This window comes from Sipha flava, unplaced genomic scaffold (genome assembly GCF_003268045.1).
Source record: "Sipha flava isolate LNK unplaced genomic scaffold, YSA_version1 71_pilon_pilon, whole genome shotgun sequence".
NCBI classification, from domain to species: Eukaryota; Metazoa; Arthropoda; class Insecta; order Hemiptera; family Aphididae; genus Sipha; species Sipha flava.
The window spans coordinates 855,570-881,584 of record NW_020273611.1 but is presented as its reverse complement, the minus strand read 5'-3'; the positions used below and the strand labels follow the sequence as shown (position 1 = coordinate 881,584).

Sequence of the window (26,015 nt, the reverse complement as noted above, 5' to 3'; positions counted from 1 at the left end):
GGACCGCGATCCGTGCACCCGCCGCTCGTCACCCGTCCGGGCGAACGATGAGCCGGCGACGGAAAAATTTAAAAAAGAAAACGAACAAAAGAAATGGAAAAAAAATCAACGAACGACGCGCGCGACAGTATTCGCCGGCAGCACCACGGAGACGCCGCCGCCGTTCGATCGACGACAAACGCTGGCGCGCGCATGGACCGCGGCGCGCGCACCGCAAGCCGTTTCGGTCGTCGACCGCCGAGCCGCGCGCCGTATCCGCCGTAGTCAGTCGACGAACGCAGTCCGCACCGGTACCTGAGCCGCAGCGGTCGTACAACAGCTCTCACCCTTCCACCGAAACACGCGGCCGCACAATGTTCGTCCGCAACACGTTCCGATACGCGTTACTCGCAGGTAAGACAGACTCGGCGCACGCCGTGGATGTTTATTTTTGATAATTTAGTTTTAATTAATTTTTTTTTTTTTTTTGTTTCCAACCCGATCGTTAACCGTTTTCACCGCCGGTGGATACGTGTGCGAAACGGTCACCACTGCGGTACCGCACGTGATCGACCGTTTTCCGTTTTCGGTTTTTAATTTTTATCCGCCCCGTCGCGTAAAGACGGATCGCGGTCGGTTCGCCGCCACGGCACCACATTGCCGTACGGACCTGGTAAACGACGGGTTTACCGCCGAGTCGTACGACCGACCGTCTGCGACCAACTGTCACCGCGGTGAATTTACGTTTGCATCCCTTTTGTTCTCATCATTCATCGTTACAAAAAATTAACGATATTCACTATCGTTACGCTTATGTAAATCTTTGTCGCGTTGCTCGCGCGCCATAACGACATCGTGTGTTGGTAATAATTGCTCCGCACCAGCATTGTAACACGCGCGGTGCAACTGTATTGTCTACGTATGTCCGTAGATCATGTTCAAAAATACATGAAATGAAAATATTATCCGCCTTGTAGTGCGTTTTCGCTGATGTCCACACGACCGTGTACACCTAATGCGATCCGTAGATAGGTGATAGTGTACGTTAACACTCCGATTTGCATATCACGTTAGCACTAATATATTGTTCCATTACATGTGTGTACGTGTACGATTACCCCTAGTTTATTTTCTCCTTAATTTTTTTTTTTTTCCGCCGTAGAGTAATAATATTATCGAATATGTTGCATGCGAAAACGTATAGGTAGATCACACGTTAATGTTTTCCCGAGAAATACACTCGTTCCGACGCATAATTGAATTTCAACTTTTAAACACTTCACTAGTAGTACTTTCACAACCGTATAGACTAACCCCGAACGTTTTACATAGTCATAGTATTTATTACGCTTTTTTTAATACATTTTTTATTAATATTTTTAGTAAAAATTAGTATATAGTTAGTTGTATAAGTGTTACAATTATAACAGTAGATATGTATGTTGCCACATTAAACGTGATTCAGCGAAATAAAATGTATACGTTTAAGATTCTTAGCATTAATGAAGGAGCTATTTGTTTCACAATGGTGTGTTTTTTTTCGGAAAACACTTTTTAGGGCCGTAAAAAAGCTCAACAAGTTTCATATAGCTTCTCTAGATTGATTGATAGTCATACATGTATTTTATTTTTAAGATTTTAATTTTTTTAACTAATTTGAAAAGTTGAAAAAAAATTAAACGATAAATGTCAAAAAATTTATATAATCATAATTTCAGGTCGAATCTCTATTCGAACTTGTTTTAGAATAAATATATTTAATAAGTTATTATCTTAGATATTAATACATTATCATAGATTTCATTAAAAAAAATAACAAATCAACCGTTATAGTTAGACAAATATTGATTCCAACATCTTAATATCAATTTTACCGACAATTGATCATAAAAATCATGTGTCAGCTCCATAGGTTATTGATTCCGCCGGTTACTGTTTATAAAAATCAGCTATCGATTCTGGCGATTCTTATTTTTATATGATTATGTTGATAGGGAAAAAATAATAAATACAAAAATCAATTAACCCAATTTTCTAAAATATAAATAAATACAAATATACTTAATATACTTATATACTACAAATATAACTTAACCTAAATGCAATAATAATAAAAAATTAAATAATTTTATAATAATAATGTAATGTTATGATTTAATAATAATTAAATACTTTTGGTAATATTTAGAAACATGTTTTAAATACGTAAACGTAAAAATATTTGTATTATTTAATTCTATATCAACAATTTTTTTTTTTTTTTTTGATCTTTGAAAGCTCTATTTTTATGAAAAGTAACTGACGGAATCAATGGATAGGTTTTTTTTGAAACCGGAAGTTTCGGCGGAATCAATAAAGCTCCATTGTAGTTAACCACCTCAATAAAAAAAAAAAAAAATATTATATTTCAATTACATTTAGGTTTAAATACAATTTCACCATCACAATTAACATTTAAACATGATATATCAATCTAAAATCTAAAAATTATATGCAATTATATTTTGAGAATAATATAATATATGTATAATGTATATACATTTACCTAAGTTATTCTGACAAAATAATTAATAACTTACAGGTAATTTTTATATTATTCTGATCTTATTATAATTTTTTTTTTTGGCATTTCAATTTTAATATTAGATATATTATAAAACTAATTATGAAAATTAATAGTTTATAAGAATATAAATATTTTAATTGTTCCAATATAAACGTTTATAATTTTTACCACCACACATTTACTTATTTAACATTTTTTAATTTTCTAAAACTGATTTTAAAATACAGCTTATTAATATATGCATGAACAAATTAAATAAAATAATTCTTATACATTTATAAGAACAAATTTGTGTAAAAATAATTTTCAGTATACTAAGAATTTTAGTATTTTTATATTTTAAAAAGTCATAATCATAATTGTTTTTGAATTATATGCAAATATAAATAATATCGATATACAGCGAAAAGAAAGAAAAGTTTAGTGTTACAAAGTTCTTTTTTCATAGTATATTTGAGAAAAACTTTAATACTATATATAATCTTATTATTCTTTACTCATTGAAAATAAAATACATAAAATGAAAAGATATATTTTTATTTTTCAAATGATCTATTATTTTGGGAATAATGTCACTTAATATTTTTATCTGATTTAACTTTAGACAATAATTGTTCTAAACTACCAAATAATAATATGAATTGAGTGAAATTAATTAAAATAATATAAATTATAGAATGTCAATCAAATTAATAAATATTCTCCAAAAAATATTGAAAAAAAGCATTAAATGTTAATCGTAGTCATTTTTGTATCTATTTTAATGTTATTTTTTGGGATAAAAATAATATCCATAAATAATTAGTATTATTTCCCTGTAGAACGAAATATTATGTTTTGTAGTAGGTATCCTATTTCTCATAAAAATAAAAGTGTATTGGGACCTAAAAGTAATTCTTAGGTACTTAACTATAGAAATTTTACCCATGATATTTATGTGTTTTAAGAAAATAATACCAGTTCAAAATATTCATATCGAAAGGCATGGAAACTTTTTCAGTTGCTATTAACTGAAATATTTAAATTAGATAAAATCAACATTTTCTTAGTACAAAAAGATTATATTATTTGTGAAAAATGTGATTATAAGTTTTTAATACACTTACCCATAAACTCACTTATGTTCTACATTTAAAGAGAAATTATTTTTAATTCCTTTATCGATAAAATGTAATATACTATAAACATCTTAGCATGCAGTCTTATTAGGTTTTGCTTTGGTTTGTCAAAAATTAGTGTTAATGCTATATAATAATATTATTAATCATTATTACGGAAATAATATTATAACTATACTTATTTATAATGTGACAGTTTTTTTTTTTTATATATATATATATATATAAATGTATAATAATCTGGTTTGAATATACAGGTTTAAAAATTTAAAGATTAATTTTATACTAATACAATAAAAGATTAATCACTAATGCAAGAACATCAGATTTTTATCTAGAGTATATACTATAATTTACCATGAAATACCAATATATTATAATACTATCTTAGCAAATATTATAAACCATAACATTTGATATGTGCTTGGAGCAAAAATGAGTTATTAGAAAACAACTTTCTAATTTATAATTATAAAAATCGTTCATCGACGTGGTGAAGTTGTCAAATTAGACTAGTGCTCAATGAACTTTGTATTTTAATATTCGAAAACCATTCATATCAGATATTATTTTAATTCATGTGATATGTATTTCAAGTGTAATTGTTTTGTTTCACATGTTTTATCAGGTAAGACTATACAATATTATATAAGGTATTATTATTATTTATCCATAATAAAAACACATAAATGAACTTGGAAAAATGGTTTACATATACGTATTATGATATCTACACGAAGAATTCAAAAAGATAATAACTATTATTATAGAATATTCAATTGCTTGATAAATATTTTCAAAATAAAATAAAATTATCAAAAATGTTTATTATTAAATTATTTATCAAATAATATTATTAATAATTTACCTTCAGTATTACTACTACTCATGATAAAAAGATAAATAATTATGTAGATTATAAAAACAATTCTTCTATGCACAATTAATTGTACAGGTATTCATTATTATTAATGTACTTAATTATTTTATTATATTTTAAAATCAAAATAAATAAACAATTATGAACCTAAATAACTAGTATTACTAATATATTTAGTATTAAAATCAACCTCAGGCGGGTTATGAAACACGAAACTCATCTAAAACAATATATTTCAAGATATTTTGTGACTTTGTCTTGAACAATTTGCACTGTATAAGAAATAATATACTCGAAACTGTTTTCAGTCATAGGATATTGATATTATATTTTTCATTTTCATTAAATTATATATTAATTAACTTTTTTAATATTAATTTTGTCTACAAATAAATGTTAATTTGATGGTTCATTTTAATATGTATTTTTGTCCTTAAAATAAATTTCACAATTTTTGTATGATTGAAAATGCTCTTTTAATATGGTATATTTTAGAAATAAGGGTAGTTTTGAAAAAAAATTGCATACAGCACCTTACTTATTTCAAAAACTTTATACAACACTCTACATAGATTTATAAAATATAAATTAAAAATTATTTCAAATTTATAATTCTCATAATTTGTATAATGAAGATTTCAACAATTGTTTCACAATTTACTTCTATACATTTTAGTTCATATTGAAAATATTATCAAAAAAATAAATAAATAAAGAAATAAATCATTTTCATAAATAAGTGTTTTATATTTCTTATTTTATAATTTATAATTATTAACTATCGAGTTATCTTCAACTTTCTGAGAGCCAATAAAAAAAAATAAGAAAGTAGTTCGTTTATATTCATACAACAAGAGATTAATATTTCAATTACCTTTGAACTACTAATTGTATAATAGCCCGTTATAAAATTTGATAAGGGAAAATAAATTTAATGTCCGTTTTGTTAGCAAAAATACTGATTTGTAATTTAAATGTTTAACTTATATATTTTACTGAACTTTTGGACCGTCCAAAGTGTTATACATACTTTCAGCTTGGATGTCATAATTAACTATCCATGAAGTGAATGTAAATATACTAAAAAAAAAAAAATAAATACAGAATATCGTCAGTCTCTTTTTGAATTATAATTTTCAGTTATTATCATACTGTTCTGAATCAAAACAATATTTTTTATTGGATTGAATTTCTAATCATCTATTTATTCATACATTTAAATAAATTCCTCGGAATATTTTATTGCATGCATTGTTATTTTATATAATCATATTTTCTTTTCTCCATGTCAATATAAGATCGTTTTTATTTATTTATTTTTTACAACTTAGCACTTTTCTTATCATAAAAAAGTCAAAACTACATTAAAATATTTTTATTGCAAACTGAAAATGTAAAAAAAAAGATATGTGTAAGTATAAATAAAAAGTTTTATTTCCAAAACGCTTTATTCATTTTATGAATGTTATAAGCAAATAAAAAATTTAAAATAAAAAGACACATACGCACACGTTTACAAAGCATGACATTAAAAATTAAGAATAAATTATATAGCCCTTTTAAATTAAATTAAGTGATAAGCTATCATTTTTTTATTATACTAACTTTTAATTTCATAAAAGGTACCGTTTTTGTTATTAATATCAAGTCTATTTTGTGAAACCACTGTAAATTAATTTAAAAACCAATATTATCATTGATTTTCCAATTTGGGTTATAATAGGTTTCTATGTGACTATCAGCATTATACTCAAAAAAACTTAATACTTAACTAAATAATTAATAACTTAACTAAATAGAATATTCAGCAATACTATTGTCAGTATCTATTGAACAGTTGTTTATTGTTGATTGTTAGTTATTTACTGAATAAAGAGTTTTATGGACAGTTTTTAAATACAATTATTATTTAATAATAACAAATATTTACTTTATTTAAATTGATATAATTGGTATATAAAAAAAAAAAAAATTATGATATTACATAAATCATTTCATTGGTACGATATAGTTTGTAATATTGAGCACTTTATAATAATATCACAAATCCGGCTCAAACTTAAAAAAATTATTTGGTTAATATTTTGCAACGTTGTTTAATGAATGTCATATTTTAATTTTAATTAAATTCATTGAATTAATCAAAAGTATTTTTACTTTTATATTATATCAAAATAAAAATTATAAGACAAATTTTAATTAAATTTTATTTATTTTTTTGGATATTAACTTAACAAGTTGACAAACAAACAAAAAAATCAGTAAAATAATCTTTGTTATTTTACCATTAAATATTTAAATAAATTATTATAAGTTTTCTGTAGCTTAATATTTATAAAAATTTTTAAATATTCTCAAATGCCCAAAAAAATTGTTGATCTCGGAAGCATTATATTCCACGTACTTCGCCGTAGAAAAGGGCATAGGTAAAGGTTATATATGGGGGATTGATATATAGATAATAACTATTTTTATTATTACCTATTTATTAGCTAGCTGAGTTTTAGCAATGGGGAAAGATTGAAACTCCAAACCCCTTTCTTACCTATGCCACTAACTATAGACAATAGTTAGCTTTATTGAATTATCACAGTATTCTAAACCCACTTTATAATTCGTATAAAACTATTGGTAATATGATAATAAAATTGTGTATAGAATGATGTGATCTTATTTAGAATTATTACAGAAATCAGTAGAATGCATTTCAATTTGTTCAAAATGTATTTACTGTAAGTTTTTATTTTACATTTAAAATAAACAATTCTACAGTTAAAAATTCCACTATATACTTATTTTATAATTAAAAAAAAAAAATGAAATTGAAAAATAATTTACTTTTTTTTTTCAAATGTATATCAGTAGACAAATAAAATAAATAATTAATTATGAATTTCATTCTTTCTCAGATTCAGATATTAATTTCTTAGATTCTTACTTTAGATGAGTATAATTTATTTATTAGTAAATTTAAACACAAAATAATACATTTTCTACCTCCAAATATATTTAAATCAATTAAGTATAATGAATTAGAATTTTGGTTAACAATCGAAAATTTAAAAGTATTAATGGTTTTAAAAAGACACTACTAAAGAAAATACTGAATGATTGATATATTATGCGTTGTATGTCTAATAAATTTATTGTATGTATTATTTTATGTTCTAGCAATCATGGTATTTGACCATTTTTTTATCACTCCAGTTTATGCCTTACAATATGATGAACAAAATAATTCAATAAAACGTTCTCCCATTTCTCCATTTCAAAAACCAGTAAGTACTTTTTAAAATTATTTCATGAGATATTAGGCTGAACTATTATATAAAAATGAATAAATGCATAAAGTTTTTTGTTATACAGCTAATTATGCTGTATAATTATGCATTAGCTAACTTTTGTTGAAAAATTAAACTTGATATAGTTTATATTATCGTAGATACAGAAATTTCCAAATTAAATTAATGTTTTTTACTTTGAAACTATTTTTTTTTTCTTTGGGATCATATTTTAAAAATAATGTATATTTCTGTTGGTTAAATGAAAGAACTAGAACTTTTAATAAAAAGTGTAAAAAAAAAATAAAAAATAAAAATAAAAAAGATTATTTTTTAAACTAATTTTGAACGACTTAAAATAATTTTAGAGTTCATATGGACTGCGAAATTCAATGCATCAGAAATATACTAAATACATTTTCAAGTTTCCAGGTTATGGATATTTTATATTTCTCCGTTGTGTTAATAATGATTTCAAAAATATTGTCAGGAACAAAAGATTGTTTTCATTTAAAATTTACATTCATCGTTAATTGATCTATTTTGTATGTAAATTCTTTAAAAATAATCTTTTTAATAAAAAACTGCATATTCTGACATACATTTGTATTTTGTCAGTACCGTTTGCTGACCATGATTTAGTTTATAAAAAAAAAAAGTTAACATAATTAAAACCGTAAACAATAACACAATAAGTGTACTTAAAATTTATATTTTATCGATTACACTAGGGTTTTTCTACCAGTGGTATCGTAATTAATGCATGAGAAATGCATAAGATATTATAAATATAGTTATGTTCAACAAAATTGAAAATTTTAATAATTTTTAAATATTGAACAAATAAGTGTGCATACACCAGTCACCAACATCTGCGTCTTTTATGTATTTTATTAAAATTAGTTACTTGAATAACTTGTAAGTGGCAAAGAAATATAAGAAAATTGCACTATATGAAACAATAAGATGCATAACGAAATCGTATTGATATTCTAGAAATAAATAATAATACCAGCGTAATCCATAGGGATTAAAAATGTCATGGACATTTTAATTATTCCGCTCTCATTGTTATTTAGATTAATTCAAGTTAATTAAATATTAAGAAAATGCATAATGTAAAATACATTGTGAATTATCATGTAAAATTTAAATTTTTTACTAGTTTTTAAATCTTTTTTTATCGGATTTAATGTAAGTTATATAAACTGATTTCCATTTAACTTATGAATAGGTTTTAAGTTTGAATTTAATGATACTATTTATAAATATAATATTAATATTATACAAATAAAAATGTATTTGATTACAGTGAATCTAGGGATACAAAAAAAATTGAATAAAATTTACTTAATTTCGAAGGTCAAATATTTGTTACTATGTAGTAAAATATAATACATTAATACGTAATGAAAGAAATTCGATGTGTTCTACTCTTGGATTTATCTGCGGTACCTTCGAGGTATACAAGATCTTAGAAAACGTGACCTCACTAAAATTCTCTTGGGGTTGTATATTTCTACAGCCATTCGAATATACATTTCGAAATGGCGGTCGGGAAAGGGGATCATGAAACTGGAGCCTAAACCTCTCTAGTAAAGTCATACAGTTTTAAAAAATAATATGTGACATTGTTGTTGGGATTAATTTTACAAAATGTTGAGTTACATCACATCATGTTAAATGCATTATTTTTATTTTTATTTCTTTTACGTTTACGCTTAAGAAACGTTTACCGGACGAAAGCTTCATAGATCCCGTCTTGAATGCAGACGACGAAACTCAGAGATCGATCCGAAAAAGTGCTGTACCGTTTAACAAAGCTGACACAACAACAAGTAAGGGACTTTATTTTATATTATTATATCATAATATACATTATTTTTTATACGAAAAAAAATTAGCGGGAAATCTAATAGATTTATAATTCAAAACGATTGTAAACTGTTAACTTAGAAATAATTATTGCTACATCGTATAATTTTATCTATGATTAATAATGAATATCATTATGCGATATAACAATAAAATAACTGTAAAATATAAATTTAAAAATATAAATACATTTTAATATCACTATAATAATTATCTTAGTTGTTCTTGCAACACATTTATAGCATAAATAAATAAATTGCATACTATTTTAACTACTATTTAAATTGCAGCATTTTTATGATTTATTTCTAAGTATCCGTATCGTGAATAATGCCGATGTATGAGTGCGTTAAATTAATTTGATATTTTATGATGAATTTATTTAAAATTATAAATTATCAATATACGTGTTTATTTTGTTTTTATTTTTAAAGCAACTCAACCGAGTAATATAGTTGCATCTCTTTTTCGACTGAATGAGGAAGAAGGCAATACGTGTATTCTACTGAGGGTAGACGCTGTTATTGAAGTAAAATTCAAAACCAAATTGGGTTCCGAAGACGTAAGCTTCAAACACTATTAGTTTGATTCTATATTAAATATATAATTATTGTACATTGTGTTCGCAGCAAACTGATCTCTATGTGCCAGACGATGCAGACGTAAGTGGAGACTGTAGTAATGAAGATGACGCAACCTTAATACTAAAATGGAAGAATTTTGTATTTACTTGGTATTTTACAAAGGTACGAAATATTATTTAACATCATTACGCATGCCTCACGATTCCTTATCTATTTCATATAATTATCATAATAGTTAAATAATTAACCATCAGTAACTTATATTTTATACAAGTGAAGACCTATGAAAATGTATACACAATATTATTTATTAAAATGTGTAAAGAAAAAATAAATGCTTACCTAATAATTCAAGGAACCCTGTAAAAATTATCTTGGTTCGTTTAAAATATTTAAACAAAGTTCAAAACAATTTGAGTCTAATTCAACGGTTAATTTTTTATATCAAAGCATATCAATTGGAAATGATAAATTTCATACGTTTATTTCAAAATAGACAAGTTATATAACTGTAAATTTCTAAACGATTCATTTGATTTCTTTTTTGAAGTTTGCATCGCAAACGCAATTTGATTTACCGTAACCGCCAACAGAGATAATTGATTGTGGTGGATCTTAACCAATTATGAGCATCAATATTTTATGAGATTCAATGATCGTCACATCATGAAATCGAATTCGAACCATTAATTTCATCAAAATTTTACTGTAAAAAATGTGTTGTACTGTTGATATAGTTCTGTTACGTTTTCGATGTACGTAGGATTGATTCGTCAGTACTGATACTTGCGACGGTTTACGGATTTAATAGGTATTTGTGTGAGCCATTATGCTAGACAGTGTTATTAGAGTGAATTTATCTACGCGCAATGAATCCGTAACGCAGTTGTAAATTACACATTAGTCGACTAACTTAAACGGTCATCAACAATCGAAACAACCGCGTTTATGCGTTTTACATCATGACAAATAAGTCGAAATATTTTCAAACCGCCGTTTATCGGATATCACGCACCGACATTATAAAAATACATTACAATTAGTACTATAACTATACATCCGAACATAATGTTTATTCTAAAAGTGATTATTAGGTATGCGTTAGTAATAATCTTTTTCCGTTATGCGTCGCACACACCGATAAAACTTTAACCTCGCCCCGATCCTTGAAATTGTTCCGCGGTGAAAGTTTTCCATCGCGTCATAATACATTTTCACGCCAAATTATACAGATACATATCAGGAAAAATACTCAGAAATATTGGATTATTTGTTACGAGAAATATCTGATTCGAGAACATTTATAATGTGTACATAACATAGTAAACTTTTATTTCCATTCGTATGTAATATGCTTGTATTTTCGCACGTGCTTCCAAAACTTTCTATTGAATAAGTCTATTAAAATTCATTTATGTTGTAAAAATACCATTGGACGAAAACCACTCTGGAATATTATCTTCTCAATTTTAGCATTCTAAACAATAATAATTATATCGCTGCACAATTAGTTCATTCTAATATTGTATAAATACGTCGAATTACACTATTTTAAGATTTGATTTTTGTTTAAATATAATTTTTTTTTTAATTTTTCATGTCTGAAAAAAATTATAAGTCTAACTACAGTGTTTTGTTTTAAATAATACTTGTTAAAAGAATATTTTAACAGATTTATTTATTCATTGGAATTCATAAAATGTGAATATTTAAATGTATATTACACTTGTTATAATCAAGGAAAACGATCAGAGAATTGTACGTAATACAATATTTATTGGATTCAACATTTGTTTTGATTATCAGCTCATAAAATAATAATGATTATTTGTTTAAACTTTTATCTAAGAATAAAAGTTTTAAATTCTTATTCATTTAAATTTTTTTTATTTATAACATAAAATATGATTTGATAATTATGGAGCACGACCTTTTTATAAATCGTTAGCTCTTTTAGGCAAACTACATTTTGCTGTACATTTATCAATATACATTTATTATAAATATTAGTTATCAATTTTAAACATATTGAATAATAATAAAAACTTAAAAGTAAACTGTATATATTTATAGAACATTTTAAAATCGATCATGGAAGTACTTACGATTTTGAGGAATAAACCATTGTAGCTAATATGCTAACCTATCTCAGCCCTTTTCAAATACGAATTAATTTCGAAATAATATTTTGTAAACACTTTTTGTTTCCCGCTCCCTAATGTATTTTATCATACATTGTGACTATGCATATAAGTGGTAAATTAGTTTAAGAAAGAAAATTATTTTACCAATGTATTGGAAAACATAGAAAAATCTAAAAGACTGTTGTAAACCTAACGATTCAAAGTAAAATAATTAGTGTGTGTATGAGTTATGATAAAAACATATCTTACAAATAAAAACTATTGTTGCGAAAACGTAAATGCTACACAAAACTGCGAATAAGATGGTGAATAAAAATTACCAATGAATTGAAGTAGAAATTATTTATACATAATCAAACTGGATTACTTCTAAAATAAATATAATAAGAAACTCATATATATAGATAGTTTATCTATATCTATGTATTATATATATATATATATATTAAATATGATTCTTAATTAAGTTTAAATATGATTATCTTGCAATGTTCGATTTTATTACACAAACAGCTAATTTTTCCAGTAATTACCTACGTGTGTTCAATCTAAGGTGATAATTGTTCGGCTACACACTTACAAAAATAAAAGTGTCTAAAAACAAAGTATTAAGAATCATCAAAAATGCTCCATGGTTCATACATAATATAAATATTCATAAAGACTTCCAAATTATCTCATTTTTTAATCATACATACATAAAACTTATTAGACAATTTTCACTACATAGTATTAAAATAATCAATCATGCTACATTACAATATATATATTCACTCACCACTCCAAAAACGATTAAAACATAGCCACCCACTTGACCTCATTAGTTAAAATATCTAAATCACTGTCTATAAATATATATTTTTTCTTCTTTTTTTTTTTTTTTTTTTTGTTATAATTTGTACAAAAAAAAAAATCTTAATTACTTGGTAGTTTACCATTATACTGTAATACTATATTTAAAACCATCGCGTTAAAAACAGTCACAATTATTTTTCTGTATTATCCACAAATATCCACAATAGGCTAAGAATGTTTTGATTTATAAATAAAAATAAAAATAAATTAATAAATGTGTTTCTTTTACAAAATTAAAGAATAATACACCAAACAAAAACTAAATAAAACTATTAGCTAAAAATGCAAATAGGTTTTGCATAACTAATATACAGGGTAAAAAGTTAGTGCACTAATGTTAGTGGCAAGTAAAGATAAAGCTTTCTGTATAATGAGATTACACATTCATGATTAAAGTGCACGAAGCATAATACGTAGAAATGGCGTCAAACGTGGTAGTATAAAGGGCCAAACCAGTATTGCCAAGCATGTACATCATATGAGATGGATAACCATTGGAATAATCTGAGAAATATTATTACGTTAACTTTCATGTCATTTTTTAATTTGTTTGCACTGTTTAGACGCTCGGAGGAGAAAGATGGTTCGTAAAGGCATTGGAACTCGAGATCAACACAGCTGATAAACATTTCGACCATATCAAAACCAAAGGTAAGATTTTATCAAAACATATCTGGGTTCGCGTAATGACAACAATCTTAAACGAAATGTTGTTGCAACATCTGAGCTTACACGACGGACAAATATCCATAGTATGCGCCTCGGTCAAATCAATCGTTTGAAAACATAAAGTATACACTAAGCGCCAGTGGAATGTATCAACTTTAAGTTAGATTCGGAATAACATTGGGTTTATCACGAAGACGAACTGTAATGATAACCATTGTTACCGTGTAGTTACCGTTGGAGTCGAAATCGAATTCATCGGAATATAAACGTATAACACATAAATCATTTCAAATGTGATGGTAAATGCTACGTATTCGATGTGGACTAAAGTACACAAAGGTCTCACCGCGTGAAACATCTGTTCTGGATGGTTCCGGAATTGTGCGATTTACATTATTGTTATTTAAATGATTGTGTTGGCATTGTTATTGATCCATTTTGCAAGTTTCGCATGCGAAATTGTATAATTTACACGTTACATACGCACTAACAAGCAATAATATGATATGCCCGCCGTGTTCGTGGAACTTTGCGTTCACTTAAACCCGGAAATGTTGGAAAATTAATTATAGCACGGCGCTACGTATAGGCAATTTAAGGACACAAATGCATTGGCGAACGGACTCGATAATAATGAAAATGTAAATACTAAATCGGTGCATTCGTGATCACTTCATCGGACGACCCAAATATTGATATTAATGATACGGAATCCATTGCTTAACCGTGGCCGGGTTTCGAACGAAAATATTATTATTCTTGATACCTTATCAGTTAGCAAAATTTCTCTATGAAACGAACAGATTACGATGGTGCACTGTAAAAGAAATGGTAGAACATGTCGTGAAAATAGTGGTTACGGTTGTCGAGCACGTTTCTGTGGGTATAAACGAAGGAATAAAATGTAGAAAAAGTATTTTGCAATAACTTTACCAGCGATTTAATGTTTCTAACTTCACGCTGACCCTGCCAGAGCTAATTTGTTTAGATTCACGAAACGTTCCGTAAAAGAAACTTTTAATTATTTAAAGCCTATTATATAAGCATGTTAGTTCCTATCACCGTTCGCTGGACTGAATAGTATTTAGTGTTTTTATTCGGTACATTTTTTCAAAAACTTGTCGGTGACTATTGATCCAAGTCAGGTTGGTTTGAAACCATTAAGACAGAGCATTTATTACGTTTTCAGAAGTAATGAATAAAGAGTTTGGCGATATTCCATGACGCTTTTAAGTAAGATAGCTTGGAAATAATATATTGGAAATTGTTTGAAATCCTTTTCTATGTTGAGAAATAAAGTATAGAGTGCAGGCGTTTCTTAAAACTAAAAATATTAGACATCATTTATACGAAGATTTACAATGTATAACATTCTTTAAGTATCTTTTCTTTATTCACTGATTTAACATCTCATTTAAATATTTTAAATTGAAAACTATAATTCAGAAGACAAAATCAATGTTAGCTTCATAGTATTACTAAAAGTCTTTGAAAAAGTATAGAATCATTTAAAAGTTGATGAAAAAATAACGATACTTCATTCACGATTTAAATATTTTGATATATTGAAATCTAAATTTGAATTATTCATCAACTTAATGACAATTTATATCTCGATACAACATCCCGATTTTCAAATGAAATTATGTGATCTGCAAACGAACTACGTTATTCAATCAAATTCAATTTGTTTCCTTGGAAACCGTCCGTAAGCAAAAAATCCCAACACTACATTATATTTTTTTTAGAATGTTTCTATTACATAAAGCACGTATATTTATGAATCATCATTTTTTACAATAAATTTAGTAAATTTTAAATTCAGAAACCGTGCCGACAATTCGTCATTAGAATCATGTATCAGATTGACTATCACAGAATAGTATTGAAAATATCCTCTCTGAAATACTGTATCAACCTTATCCAATCATTTATATGTTAAATTCAAGGACAATTTTTCGAAAAACTTTATCATAGTTATAAATATATTCACAAATATGGCAAAAAAATAAAATATGGAGTTTTTAGTTATTTTTGGCTTAATGTGCCCGAAGTTCGGGAGGACAACATAAAGATTGTTCACACACTCTGTGCGTATAGGAAACGTCTTCCCGCGGTAGAAAAAACCATTTTTTTACGTATTGAATTCGTATCACGACGTTCGTGAGAATCGTTCAGATAAAAGACCATATAACTTTTTAACAGTATGATCGTTTTGCGAATACGGTCGAATATAAATAATTTTATTTGTCGGGATACCGATATCATGCTGTAGAGATGAATCTCGGAAAATACGGCTATGAAAACAGTACAAAATAATTTATTGGATTATGTTATTTTCTCTTCACCGGATGACATTATATGTCTTTTTTTTAAAGCTTTTCCTAAAGGTGGCATTCCTATGTAGATGCAGTAAGCAGCGAAAGAATCTTTGTTATTTAAATTAAGGATTTTCGCAGGAGAAAATATTTTTGATTCATTTCATTCTATTTTTATTTTTATTTTCTGTGTCATTGTGTATTCTAACCAGTTATTTTTTCTACACCATTGTTCGAAACCATCATCTATAACTCATTAACAGAATACATTATTTGCCATCGCTCGTTTTTTTCATCGATGAACAGAAATGCAATCATGTTGTAACATTCTTTTTGCTATCATCATTAGCACTTTTAGTCTCTTGACCGCTTTCCACGTATTTCATTTTTTTCTTTTTTCCCGACATTCATACGGATACGTATCTGAACATTTTCATCGAGACGATAATTCTTTCTGTATCAATTCCTTCTCTATAGGTTTTTATATCAGATTTTTCATATTTTTATTTTATTCTTTTTAAATTTTTTATATCTATACACTCCTCCGACCTTTAATAATCCATATTATTCAACATTTTGGCAAGGACGTTATAAAATTAAAAGAGTTTCATAACAACCACGAAACAAAACGGTATACTACGTATAAAGCTTTATCATAAATTCGTTTAGTGAAGAATAGCGTGGACGTATTATGTTTTTGGCAATTTTCGCGCCCACATCGGTTCACGCACGGTTCCTCACTGCAAAAGCCTTTTATGTGTTTATTAATTTCCATGGTAATTTTCTACTATTTAATTATATTCTCTTAACTTACAAAATATGATTCAACCATTTTATTGCCTCTCGATGGTATACATTACATACGGTGCCTCACTGCAAAAGCCTTTTATGTGTTTATGAATTTCCATGGTAATTCTTCTCTATTTAATTATATTCTCTTTGCTTACAAAATATGATTTGACCGCTTTTTTGATTTTCGATGGTAAAACAGTTTTATTGTTCTAAAACATTCGAAGTTCAGACCTTTAATGTGTTTTCACTAAATCAACGTGTTTCCGTTTAATCAGAATCATGTACAGAAATATCTGTACACCAAATTTAGTAAAATTTCTTAAATATATTTTACACATTTCAATCGTATACGAATCATTATAGACGGCATATGTTTTGTATTTGATAAAATATTCAATATAAATAAAAAAATAATAATGAACACATCTAATGAAAAAAGAAATTAAGAAAATGTTTATTTAATTAAAAACTGAACGTACATAAATATAAACATATATAACGTATACATATATAACTAACGTGTATATATATATATACTTAACAGTTAAAACCCGAAATTCGTTAAAACTAATTTTAAATAGTTAAACTATAGAATTAACCAGGACTTAAATTGTTGTTACTAGTTTTTAAATATAATTTTGTATAGAAAGTAAATTCGAAATAAGTATAATTTTTATTATTTGTGTTGACAATGAAAACTATTGTGACATTTAAAGTTATATAAAATATTTTTTTTACAAAAGGAGCGATTTATTCCACATGAATTTTTGAAACAAGATATTTAGTCATTATAGGATTTTATATTCATACCATTGTTAGGTATATTGTATGATAGTCGATTTTTGATCTCAAACCGGTCGAAGTTTTCTTAATTTATTTTTATAAATTATAATACGATAAACGCTGTATAACTAAATTCCATGATAATTTGTCTTGTCAAAACAAATAAAAAATAATAATATTTATTTTTGATAGACTATTGTTAAAAAATTATATTTTTTAAATTACTAACAAAATTGAATTTATGGTTAAAACTAGTTTTGAAGAATTTCGGATTTTAACAGTAATATACATATATTTATAGTATATGTATTAAACAATGTTAATTCAAACTCCTTTAATCATAATATTTTCTTTATTGATAAAAATCAAAATATAAAAAAAAAACTAATAGATAAATTAAATCGATAAATTTTCAGCAAATATTTATAAGTATTTTTTGAGTAAATTTCATGAAAGTTTGACGATAACAGTGTTTTTAATAAAAATCTATAAAACAACCAATTGTTTTTTAAAAAATCGAAAATCTTAAAATCTCGAAAGTATAAACTGTGTATTTATTTTAAAAAATAGATGAAACGTCTATTTTTCAAAAGTTTAACCATCGAAAATTTAATTCAGTATGTGTATTAATTACAAAGACATTGATTATCAATGATTGTTATTTTAGCATAAGGTTCAATCGTTGTTTTTACATCGTACTGGATTTTTTCCCAAGATACGAATCATACTTAAAAACAGTAAAACTTCGAACGCTTGAATAATATTCAGAAACTCATCGTGATGATATATTTTAATCCTAAATAATTTCATGTATTATGTGTTATTGGGTTGTGAACAGAAACTAAAATTGTCTCTCGAGCGGTATAGAGTTTTTGTGAATTAGTAATGAGATTCAATATAATATTGATATTTCAATTTTTTTTTCCCCCAAATGTGTGTAGAATAAGCCAATTGGACACGAAGACATGTTTATTTTAATCTATAATAATAATCACGAATGTTTCTGGGCGGTAAAAAGAAGTATAATGATTTGAGTATTGAACACGATTAACACAGTTTATTTTATTGTACAGATGAAACTTATTTTTCTTTTTTTTTTTTTTTTTATTTAATGGATTTGGGAAATATATTGTAAAAAGGTTGGTATTATAACATATCAAAACTAATTATTCATAGTTTTTTTTTTTTTTACAAATATTGATAAATTATAGTACAGATACGTAAAACAGAATTTAAAAAATTGATTTTTAAATGTGTAATTCATCAACTTCAATAACATAAGAAAACGAATAGGGTATGAATAGATATAAATCGTATATTAGGAAATAAAAATATTTTAAATATATTATTTCTTTTATTAAATATCATTATTAATCAAATAAATAAATATATTCGATGAATTTTTCTGTCTAAATATATTTGTATATTTTTAAAAGTACAAAATAATACAAATGTACAAAATACAAAACATAATAGCTAATCTTATTAATTTATACGTATTTTAGGTACGGTAAATATTTGGTTGTCCACCATACAGCTTTTTCTAATTTTGTGTTTCCATCCCATAATAATCATTATTATTATTGAGCTCTAATTTCAAATTATAATATAAAAATGTTACCATATTATGATAAAAAACGTAATTTTATTGTTCAAACATTTTTTTTTTACTCCCATTTAAAACAACTATGGTATTACTTTATAATGAGATACCGAAATACTTGTATTTATTCTCGATTGAAGAATTATTTAAAAAAAAAAATCAACCTAGCCGTTTTAAGGGAGGGGGAATGTGACAAGTGCCCAAGGGTTTAAAAAGTATTATGAATTTAAGAGGTTTCATAAAAATTAATGACAATAAGAAAAACTAAGTTCTTTATTTTAGATATGTAAAAATTCATTTTTCTTTTATAATGAAATATCTGAGAACCAATAAAAATGTACAATTTATATTATTAAATCTGAAATTACATAAAAAATGTGTTACATGACTAAATGTATAAATATTACCATGGGATATAATAGTATTAATAAATTAATAATGATAATTAATGATATTAAATTATGACTTTGTTGTTATTGTATAGGCAGTAGGTACCAAGTACCATAGTACATTGACTTAACGTTATATTATGACGAATATGTGAATATGTGAACCATAATAACTAGGATTCGGATTTCATATCATGGTTTTTCATACTTATGGAACATGTTATCCATACTTCAATACTTTTGGAAAAGTTATGTTCCCACTATAATATAATCAAAAACACCTTATAATGTACTCTAATAATAAAAATAAAAATTAAATTAAATCAAAATTTAATTAAATTTGTGATCTTTTATAGGCAGTTTATTATATTTTTATATGAATTAATACATTTATAAAAATCTAAAATTAAATTACTTTCCGTTATTAATTTAAAAAAAATTGTGACAAAAAAACAAAAATGTGGAAATTTTTCTTATTATATATTTTTTAATCAATATAAATAATATTTATAGTAAATTCTAAATAAAGCATTATATTATTATATGTATTGACCAATAATATCTCCAAAACTTTGAAAATGATACTAAAAATCCAAAATACTTTAAATATGCAATAAATAGCAAAATAACATTTCATTATTGAAGTCCCTGGTGTATAAAACAAATGTATATCTCACTTTACTATTTTAATCTGTATCCTATAGCAATTAGTAAATGCTTTGAAATTCGAACCCTTAATAATATTCATTATTAATAAATATTACTACAATATTACCCAAATATATAATAAATACGTGTATATTATGTTATGACCAATTCATTTTCAATTTTACCTATTTCTAATAATAAATCGAGTTAGAATGAATTCGGATAGTTCAGTAAACAATATCAGAAATTATCACGGAAATTTTATACACACAATACCAACTCAGAAACACAGAACGTAATGTAGTTGAAAAGTTTGCAAAACTTAAAGCAAAGAAAAATTCCTTTGTTTAATTTAAGCGATTTTTATACACTATGTTCAAATGTTGGAATATTGTATCTGACATTTAAAATTATAAGAACATTATTATGATTATGTTGCCTTATAAATATAAAAAGTAATTGTAATATTTACCCTAATCGCTTATGTTAATATAATATGAATAACTCATAATTATATGACATTTAAGAGTTCAAACATTTTTTATAATTTTTATCTATAGTTTTATGAAAATAACTTATTTTTCTATAATTTAATCAAAAAAATGAAACATCAATTTTTAAATAACATAAAAACAAAATAAATTTGACTACAGTTATAATAATAATAATAGTAATAATAAATAAGTAGGTATCTTAATTATTAAATACTATCTGACCCGACACACGTTGTCCTTTCTTAATTATAAATATTGAATTCAAATTTGTTTTAATTAATAAAAAAATATTTCAAAAAAATAATTTATTATTCTAATGCTTTATGATATACAACATTCTTAGTTTTTTTTTTCTTACGCATATATAAATAGATTTGTTGGTATTCCAACACGGGAAGAGACTACTTATAACTGACCATGTAAAGAATATGAATTTTCAAGATCGATGCCACAAACACTTAGCGACTGCCCTTGAGATTTATTTATCGACATTGCAAATGTTAGCCACACTGAAAATTGCAACCGTTTAAAGTCGAATGGCATGTCGTTTGGAATCAAAGAAATCCGTGAAATCAAAACGTCTTTGCCTTTGTTCTTCCCTTTCAAAATTGTGCCCTCGATAATGTTCATTAATTTTTTCACCGCAAGTCGAGTGCCATTACAAAGACGTGGCTGGTTTATATTCCACAACATCATGATTACCGATCCAATTTTTAATTGCAGATTATGAGGTGGTAATCCAAGAGATTCCTGCGAATTTAAAAACTCTTTTGGATAGTTTATATATATAGAAAATAAATATATATAAATATATATAAATATATATAATGAGGTAAATTATACGCTAAAAATGTAAAATGTCAATTTTACATCAACGAAAATTGGGGGAGTGGAGGGGTCAAACGTTGTTGCCCTAGGGCGATATTGGCAGTTAGGACGGAAATGATCACCAAGAAAACTGAAAATAAAATTAATATTACATATTATTTATTTATATTGCAATCGTCGTTCTGGTTATACATTTTAACACTGGTGAAAAATTGAAAGTTCGAAATTCTTGAAAATTTATAACAAAGTACTCATTATGTTTATCAATTTAAAAAAAACTTCAAAGATTATTTATAATTAAGTTTCAGGCAGTGACTGAAGCGTGTAACTGCTAAATAAATTTTACGTGAGTTCAAAGCAATTAGTATTGTTAAATTATTAAGGAAAATGTGCTTTAAGTTCAAATGTAATAATTGAATATAGCATTTTATATAAATTGAACCTAATTATTTCGTTTATAATTATATTTTTCATACAGTTTTTGTGCGTACTCATAATTATAACGAATAATTTCTGTGTTGTGTTATACACGAACAAAGCTGATTTTAAATAATAACGTTTATATCAACAACCTCTTATGGAACACGCCTTCATCTTCACTCTATTTATACTATAACGATAATTTATTTTATGAACAACACTTCTCTTTAATTCCGCTAAAAATATTACAATATAAAAATATATAAATATAGTTTAAAATAATTTGCTTGAAATCTTTGATCGAAACATACACACAGCTCTGGTACGTTTTATTCAAACATAATATTCGTCTAATAATCATACATAACACCATATAATTTTCTAGAAATAAATCGAAATTGTAATTGTTCAATAGTATACGACTATATTGACCTAACGGTTGTTTTAATCTCTACGGAAGAGACGTAATTGCATATTAGTTTATGAATTTCAAAATAATTTTGTGACTGAAAGAGAAACAAAGTAATTTTATCAACTTGTATTCAATACATTGTAAACGAAAACAATATGCAGATTTGCTGTAATGTAAGTTTCCGTGTTAGAATCTACTTTTTAAACATCAAACTTGGATTTATTTAATGAGCCGTTAACTCCGATAATGTTTATGATTCATACCCCAAAAAAAATTATTTTATACACTTCTACGAAAATATCGCAGTAACCGTGATTTTTTGTTTTGACGAGTCTCGTTGGCATATCCCATCCTTCGGATTTGCGTTTTAATGGTTGAAGTTTAGAAATTTCGTTATTATTCATGTAAATTAATAGAGCAACCAAACATGGCGGATCGTATGAATAATTCATGACGATGATTATACCATGGATTAATAAATAAAAAATTCGAAATAATTATAATTTATTATTATTATTATTATTATTATTATTATTATTATTATCATCATCATCATCATCATCATCAATGTATTATTATTATATATTTTTATTATTGAAACGTAGAGGATTTTATTATATCTAACGAACAGAGACGAACTAAGGTACAAGATAATTTATTAGTACATTAGATACAATTTAATATTTGATGAACTGAAATATCGTGCAACGAGAGTGAAATTATTTCGTTTCGTCTACGAACATGTCGGTTAATAATAAATTATTGAATTACAGCTATCGTCGCCCGGTAGGTTTTAACAACCGGTCGTGTGGTGATTGATTAAGTTGAGTTTGTGAAATTATAAGAGCTATTGAGAAACAGTAATCACTTCGCCCTTGGTAGACCATTATTTGCGCTGTGCGTACAATAACAATGTACAGATTTTCGATAACAGTCTTCTGAGCCCGAACAAGTTTGAAAACACGCGGATTGTCTATAATTATTGTTGTCCGCCAGATCCGGTCCGACGTTTAATTATAATTTCTATGCAACAAGGCGGGGTTCGGATCGATTGTTCTTAGGAATACGAATAGTAAGCGAGAGAAACAATCTGCGACCGTTGTGTTATTAACTCAACGCGCCAATTCATATAGAACATTTTTCCAAGATCACACACACCCGAAGTAATACCGAGATAATATTGAGTATTGCCGATATTATTTGATGTCATTGCGAAGTACACATTATCATAGTACCGACCATGCGATCACGTTTATTTCTAAATGACATTGCAATAATTTCAATAATATGATTACTTTAAAAACTCTGTATTGCTCACTTTTCTGGTCATGTCTTGATTATAATTCTTCTCTCTGGTCTCCTCATCAACTAAACATAAAACACGACATAAAAATCATACAAAATCGATTTTTGCGATTTTTATTTTTTAATTGTAATATTTATAGAGCTCCACATTCATCGTATGTACATCTACTAAATTGTTTAAAGTTAGACTTTCTAGAATTACGTCGAAATAAATTGGATTTAATATTTCTGTATAATCTAATTAATAATCTTATAGATAGTTCTGAACTATTGTCAATGATTAATTTTAAGGTAATAAATTATAGTTTAAAGAATAATGATTTGCATTACCCATTTTCAACTTCTACTAATTTAATGTCAAACTCGCCGATTAATCAAATATTGAAATTAGCAAATAAGTATAATATAGGTCCAATTGTAAATAGTTTATATAAGTTTAAAATAAATATTAACCTAGTAGTATAATGATTTATTGTATATTGGTATAATAATATGATTGTAATTGGTTAATTTGAATTTGAATTTTAATATTTTGTAACCATTTAGATCCAATGTCACTTATAGAGGACATACTTCCAAAGTCATCAAAAACTAAAAATAAATGTTTTCAAAAATATTTTACTCTTATTACAGTATACAGTAAAATAAATATACCACAAAAAAAATTTAAATCCACAAGAAATTAATTTGGGTCTAAAAGGATTAACAGTCCGTATAAAATATATAAATAAATAAATAAAGTTGCTCGATCCATGCTTGTGGAATTTGAAATAATTTTAAACGATTTCAAAAACCGTTCGATGCTAATTATGCCGGAAATAATGCCAATTATAAGTAACGCTATAATATATTGAACCACACACGCCACGTTCTGATTAACAGGGTTCGGTTTTTTCAGCATTGTAAAGTACAGAAATATGCACGATAATATAACAAAAAAATACTTTAAAATATGCTATAAAAATAGAAAAAATAGAAAAAAAAAAAAAAGTAAATCAAAATTTAATTTAAAATATGGAAAAAATAGCAAAATACAATTTCATTTTTGGAGTTCCTGACGCATAAAATAAATTTATCAAAAGTGACTGCTATTTATGTCTGTACCTTATAACAGTTATTACATATTATAAAATTCAAACCCTCCTAATTAATGTAGAAGTATTAGATTTATATTCTACCCGAGTAATGCGGACGCGATAAACCAGAAGATATAGTATCCGGTATATATACCTGCATGGTTAAAATATTACCTGTGCTACTCGTTTCATCAGTATATATCGATATATAAATAATTTCAGATGTAAAAGAAAATATTATAAATTGTCCGTTATATCTCGGCGCGGAATTCAAATGTATGAGCTCTTGTTAAAAATATCAACTCCGCCGAGCTCTCAATCGTTAATCATATTTTCCATATTAAAAAGATGTATTTTATGAAAATAACTTACCTTTTCTACACACGTTGATAAAAAAAGAAAAAAAAACAATAATTAAAATATTGTGATTGAGGACGCAGTCGTAGGATGTTAAACGTTGAAAATGGATTACGCGTTTTTCTTTTGACGTCGCTCCGCAGCTGGTATAATGTGAAATAAAACGTGTGCTTCAAATTCACACCGAGTACGTTTCATTAAATTGACACGTGCGTTTTGTACACATGAAAGCGTTGCGAGAGTCAATAGACGATTGAACATGAATATTAACGATAAAACTCGACCAGCAATCGTATCCCTCCAGTGTACCATTAGTGTCCAGATAGGAATTATAATATTTTATACTATGTACACGCGTTATCTGAATAGAAGACATTATTACCTTTTTCAGACAAAATCGTACGCCTATCAACAACGTCCAGTTATGGTACACTGTTGTTCATGACGCCTGTCGGACAGTCATACTCGTGTCAGAAAGAAATTAGCGTTGTGTTGAGTGATCAAAACGTGCCTACGATGAAGGGATATGTGCTGCTCAGAGCGTTCACAGTGCAACCGTTCATATTCAAAAACAACGAATTCGGACCAGGTAAGAATTATAATTATATATTTATATACCAAATACGGAACCAAACTAAA

The 26,015-nt window shown here is 26.3% G+C and overlaps 1 protein-coding gene across 1 annotated transcript in view; it reads left to right on the top strand.

Annotated features, from left to right (window-relative positions):
- Positions 1-26,015, top strand: part of LOC112692195 — a gene marked incomplete at its 5' end in the record, with an annotated part of 39,324 nt that continues 13,309 nt past the window's right edge. The window contains 7 exon segments of the mRNA XM_025566782.1: positions 1-393; positions 7,715-7,821; positions 9,551-9,662; positions 10,134-10,261; positions 10,329-10,445; positions 13,846-13,933; positions 25,768-25,965. Coding sequence (XP_025422567.1) covers positions 48-393; positions 7,715-7,821; positions 9,551-9,662; positions 10,134-10,261; positions 10,329-10,445; positions 13,846-13,933; positions 25,768-25,965 — 1,096 coding nt within the window.